Source organism: Bufo gargarizans, unplaced genomic scaffold (genome assembly GCF_014858855.1).
Source record: "Bufo gargarizans isolate SCDJY-AF-19 unplaced genomic scaffold, ASM1485885v1 original_scaffold_2143_pilon, whole genome shotgun sequence".
NCBI classification, from domain to species: Eukaryota; Metazoa; Chordata; class Amphibia; order Anura; family Bufonidae; genus Bufo; species Bufo gargarizans.
In genome coordinates, this window is record NW_025334660.1 from 347,102 (window position 1) to 353,422 (window position 6,321).

At 41.3% G+C, this 6,321-nt stretch overlaps 1 gene segment (V, D, J or C); it reads right to left on the bottom strand.

The window, feature by feature from the left end:
* Positions 1-1,263: 1,263 nt before the first annotated feature.
* LOC122924016 lies at positions 1,264-1,843 on the bottom strand. The segment is given in 2 exon segments: positions 1,264-1,598; positions 1,689-1,843. Coding segments are annotated over 2 exon segments (381 nt in total).
* Positions 1,844-6,321: the final 4,478 nt, after the last annotated feature.

The following is a 6,321-nucleotide window of genomic DNA, read 5'->3' on the forward strand; positions in this document are numbered from 1 at the left end:
TATGAGTGGAGCATATCTCTCACTGGCCTGTATACTCTCCAGCTTAGAGCAGTATGAGCAATGATGTCACTGCATCACGCCTGTCTGCAGGGAGCGCACAGGTCTAGGAATGGTCGCTGAAATCTGGGACTGTCCCACTGGATCCAGGATGGCTGAGAGGAATGAATTTTGTATTAATAAGTGACATTTAGTAATGCAGCTAATGCAAGATCTAAACATTAAAAGTGTTTCTTCCTATTCTACAATATTTCTGACCTTTCATGCTTATTTCTGTTTGAATTCTGTTACCCCATGACTTCAATGCAGGGTGGATAAAAATCAATGATTTAACAAAAAAAAAATTAGATTTTTTTTTAATTTAAATCAGATTTTTTTTTTATATATAAAATGCTTTTTGAGGAAAATATATTACCATCCAAAGTTTATTCCATCATGAAATAAAGATTAGTTTTTTAATTATGTAGAATAAGGCTGTATATGTTAAATTTTTTTGGGTAAATAAATTCCATCAGTCCATTCACAATGTCATGCTCTTCCAGATTTTTTTTGTAAGATTATTGGGCAGTTTCTCTGACTAAAAGATATTAATCAGGGGCGTAGCTATAGGGGGTGCAGAGGTAGCAGTCGCTACCGGGCCCAGGAGCCTGAGGGGCACAAATACCCTTGTGCAGCATAAGAAGACACCAGTATTATAGAAAGTGCATGCTGGTCAAGTTACACCTCTGGCTGGATAGAAGGGGTTAGGTCAAGAATATGGACAGGGGAGGTGCTGTTTCAATGTTTGCCTTAGGCAGCATGAAAGCTATGTGTTCCCCTGCCCCTGGCCATAAAGCACTGAAGGAAGGGGGGCCCAAGCTGAACTCTTGCACCAGGGCCCATTACCTTTAGCTACGCCCCTGGATATTATCACAGATGCTTAGTTTACTTTTGCAGTTCTCAAAACTGAATTTGATTCAGCAGAGATCACATGCCTCTTCTTCACAGCAAAAATGTTATAACATGAACAGAGTTGAGAAAAAGACCTTAATCCTAACTTCTACAAACCTATGAATACAGAATAAACCTAATCAAACTAATATAAAAAGTTGTTATTCTAAAAATCTTCACCTACTTGCATATTATAAGTTATACCAACAAGAATTAGTCTTTATGTAGAAAACTATGATTTTAATCAAACCTTACTTACCTGCTTCAATGTCATGTAAAATCTGTGCTGCCACCTAGTGAGAACATGAGGAATCTTTCTATCAGTTTATGTCACACTCAGACATTGTCTTCTATCAGTGTGTATCTAGCACAGTAATAGACGGCAGTGTCCTCAGTCTTCACATTGTCCATTTGTAGATATACCATGTTATTACTGTTATCTCTGGAGATTGTGAATCGTCCTTTAACAGAATCATCATAGCTTGTGCTGCCACCACCAGAGCTAATATATCCCATCCACTGTAATCCTCCGCCAGGACTCTGTCTAACCCAGTTCATATCATAGCTGCTGAAGGTGAAGCCAGACGCTTTACATGAGAGTTTATGGGAATTCCCAGGCTTTATCACCACTGGGTCTGATGACTGGACAAGTTGTGCTTGAGACTGGACACCTGGAAAATACAGAGAATAAGGTCACATCCCTATAATCATCTCCTCATAGCGCTAGTAATATCTTTCTTCTAATGTACTAGTAATGTCACCTGACAAGCAGGCCAGTGATAGAAAGAGGAGCAGGAAAGTCTTCATGGCTGCTGGGTGACTTCTAGGAGGTGATGTGTGATCCACCAGCACTGGCTTATTATGTAGGAGATGTCACACAACAGGAGGTGACGTCACTGCATTTCCATATTGTGTGACATATATATATCTCTATCATATACAGTATGTGCATGATGCTGTGGATCGGACTGGATCTTAGATTTAACCCTGTTTCTGTCTCCATCTCTAACAATAATATTTAGCAGCGTAGTATACATGAAGGGAATGTAACAGGGTTTTCTAGAAGTATACAAAAGTGTTCCAAAGGGCTGCAAATAGTTTAAAAAATACATCTGCCGTTCTGATGGTGCCCAGGTCCCCAGAGCAGTCCATTTCCTCTAAGGCCAGGGCTACACGACGATATTTGTCGCAATATTATGACATGCTGCGACTGCATCACGAAAAAAACATCCAAGATGATTTTTTGTGTGACTGTCGTGTTGCAGTCGCAGTGCGAAACCATAGACCTGCATTATGAAATGTTGTGTGACAATTTAGCGACATATGTTGCAGTGTAGTTGTACTCTATATGTCGCACGACTTATCGTCACGTAACACATGTCTCCATAATATTTGTGTCATTTGGCCAAACACAGGGGAGTGGACCTGTTCCTCTAATGTGCTGCCCTCCCCTATATATAATATATTTAGGTGACAGATCCGCATTAATGGTCAGAAAATTATAGATACAGGGAGTGCAGAATTATTAGGCAAGTTGTATTTTTGAGGATTAATTTTATTATTGAACAACAACCATGTTCTCAATGAACCCAAAAAACTCATTAATATCAAAGCTGAATATTTTTGGAAGTAGTTTTTAGTTTGTTTTTAGTTTTAGCTATTTTGGGGGGATATCTGTGTGTGCAGGTGACTATTACTGTGCATAATTATTAGGCAACTTAACAAAAAACAAATATATACCCATTTCAATTATTTATTTTTACCAGTGAAACCAATATAACATCTCAACATTCACAAATATACATTTCTGACATTCAAAAACAAAACAAAAACAAATCAGTGACCAATATAGCCACCTTTCTTTGCAAGGACACTCAAAAGCCTGCCATCCATGGATTCTGTCAGTGTTTTGATCTGTTCACCATCAACATTGCGTGCAGCAGCAACCACAGCCTCCCAGACACTGTTCAGAGAGGTGTACTGTTTTCCCTCCTTGCAAATCTCACATTTGATGATGGACCACAGGTTCTCAATGGGGTTCAGATCAGGTGAACAAGGAGGCCATGTCATTAGATTTTCTTCTTTTATACCCTTTCTTGCCAGCCACGCTGTGGAGTACTTGGACGCGTGTGATGGAGCATTGTCCTGCATGAAAATCATGTTTTTCTTGAGGGATGCAGACTTCTTCCTGTACCACTGCTTGAAGAAGGTGTCTTCCAGAAACTGGCAGTAGGACTGGGAGTTGAGCTTGACTCCATCCTCAACCCGAAAAGGCCCCACAAGCTCATCTTTGATGATACCAGCCCAAACCAGTACTCCACCTCCACCTTGCTGGCGTCTGAGTCGGACTGGAGCTCTCTGCCCTTTACCAATCCAGCCACGGGCCCATCCATCTGGCCCATCAAGACTCACTCTCTTTCATCAGTCCATAAAACCTTAGAAAAATCAGTCTTGAGATATTTCTTGGCCCAGTCTTGACGTTTCAGCTTGTGTGTCTTGTTCAGTGGTGGTCGTCTTTCAGCCTTTCTTACCTTGGCCATGTCTCTGAGTATTGCACACCTTGTGCTTTTGGGCACTCCAGTGATGTTGCAGCTCTGAAATATGGCCAAACTGGTGGCAAGTGGCATCTTGGCAGCTGCACGCTTGACTTTTCTCAGTTCATGGGCAGTTATTTTGCGCCTTGGTTTTTCCACACGCTTCTTGCGACCCTGTTGACTATTTTGAATGAAACGCTTGATTGTTCGATGATCACGCTTCAGAAGCTTTGCAATTTTAAGAGTGCTGCATCCCTCTGCAAGATATCTCACTATTTTTGACTTTTCTGAGCCTGTCAAGTCCTTCTTTTGACCTATTTTGCCAAAGGAAAGGAAGTTGTTAAATAATTATGCACACCTGATATAGGGTGTTGATGTCATTAGACCACACCCCTTCTCATTACAGAGATGCACATCACCTAATATGCTTAATTGGTAGTAGGCTTTCGAGCCTATACAGCTTGGAGTAAGACAACATGCATAAAGAGGATGATGTGGTCAAAATACTCATTTGCCTAATAATTCTGCACTCCCTGTACTGACACAGATAGTTCCTAGGATAAACGGCACAAGGAACCGATATCTATCCTATATCTTTATACTACAAACACCTGGGGGAGGGGAATTTATCACGAGGGGAAAATTGGAAGTCAGTTTTGCTTGAGTCTGCGTTGGAATACTTTATGGCACATTTATCAAATGTCTCATGTTACGTGATAAATTTGTCTTATCCTTAAACCTAAGGGCTCTTTCACATGAGCGGATGCCATGCGTGGAATTCGCTGCGTGAAAGAGTTCCAAGCCCCATTCCAGACAGCAGAGACAGGAAGCATTAACATGTGACCTTCTTGCTACAAAATCACAGTGACCACTTTATCTCACTGTGATTTTGTAGTAAAAAGATCACAGAGAGGCACGGACCATTATCAATCATTTTAATGCTCCGTGTCTCTGCTGTCCAGAACAGTGCTTTGTACTCTTTCATGCAGCAGGTTACCCGCACGACATCCGCTATTGTGAAAGAGCCCTAAGGCCTCTTTCACACGGGCGTGAGTTTTTTTGCCCGGATAAGAGCCGGGTGCGTTGCGGGAAAATGCGCGATTTTTTCTGCGCAAGTGCAAAACATTGTCATGGCTTGGCTTGGGATTGATATTCTGAAGATTGTATTATTTTCCCTTATAACATGGTTATAAGGGAAAATAATAGCATTCTGAATACAGAACGCATAGTAAACCAGCGCTAGAGGGGTTAAAAAAAATTAAAAAAAATTTAACTCACCTTAGTCCACTTGATCGCGAAGCCCGGCATCTCCTTGTGTCTCCGCTGCTGATGAACAGGACCTGGGATGAGCTGCTCCATTAAATACAGGTTAAGGACCTTCGATGACGTCACTCCGGTCATCACATGGTACGTCACATGATCTTTTACCATGGTGATTCACCATGGTAAAAGATCATGTGATGACCGGAGTGACGTCATCGAAGGTCCTTAAGCTCTATTTAATGGAGTAGCTCATCCCAGGTCCTGTTCATCAGCAGCGGAGACACAAGGAGATGCCGGCTTCGCGAGCAAGTGGACTAAGGTGAGTTAAATTTTTTATTTATTTTTTTAACCCCTCTAGCGCTGGTTTACTATGCATTCTGTATTCAGAATGCTATTATTTTCCCTTATAACCATGTTATAAGGGAAAATAATAATGATCGGGTCTCCATCCCGATGGTCTCCTAGCAACCATGCGTGCAAATCGCACGGCATCCGTACTTGCTTGCGGATGCCATCCGATTTTGACACACCCCATTCACTTCTATGGGGCCTGCGTCACGTCAAAATCGGAAAATATAGAGCATGCTGCGATTTCAACTGAACGCACAAGTGATGCGTTAAAAACATCGCTCATGTGCACAGCCCCATAGAAATGAATGGGTCAGGATTTAGTGCGGGTGCCATACGTTCGCCGCACGGATCGCACCCGCACGGAAAACTCGCCCGTGTGAAAGGGGCCTAATACTTTTGTATAGAGAAGCTCCTCCAGGAATGAGATTGCGACTGTTTTGTGACTTTTAAAAAAAAGTCTCAATGATAAATCTGGAGTGAAACTCATTAACATAGCTAACCACACCCACTTTTCCAGTGGTGTAAAAATGCAAAAATCCGCAACACTTTGCACAATTGCTTAAATTTTGCGCAAGCGAGTGCAAAAAGTCGCAAAAGCCCTATTTTTGTGACTTTTTGATACCAGAATTCTGGGTGAAGGTATGATAAATCAGAAATGGCTAAAACGGATGCAAAATGTTCATAACTGAGCAAAATTATTGCTTAAAAAACAGATCAGTTTTTTCTTTATTCTGTTCTTCTGACGGATCACAAGAACAGAAAACAAAGCATTGATGTGAACCCGGCCTAAATGACATAATTTGTTCCATTAAGTTTCTGTCACAGTAAGGGCTCATGCACATAAACGTATTTTTTTGTCCGTGTCCTTTCCTTTTTTTTTTTGTCACAAAAAATGGAAATTGCTCCATGTACATTCCGTGCCCGTATGTCTGCATGTCCATTCCGCAAAAAAATAGAACATGTCCTATTCTTGTTTATTTTGTGGACAAGGACAGGCATTGTTACAATCGATCCGCAAAAAAAAAACGGATGCAACATGGACGTCACACGGATGTCATAATTTTTTGGGCGGACCGCAAAATACATACGGTCATGTACATCAGCCCATATAGTTTTGCTGACTACCCTACTTTTGAAAAAGCAGTGCACATATGAACAGAGTTTTATGGGGTTTTCTGAACTATATATATATTGATGACCTATCCTTAACCACTTCCCGACTGCCCATTGACAATAAACATCCTGG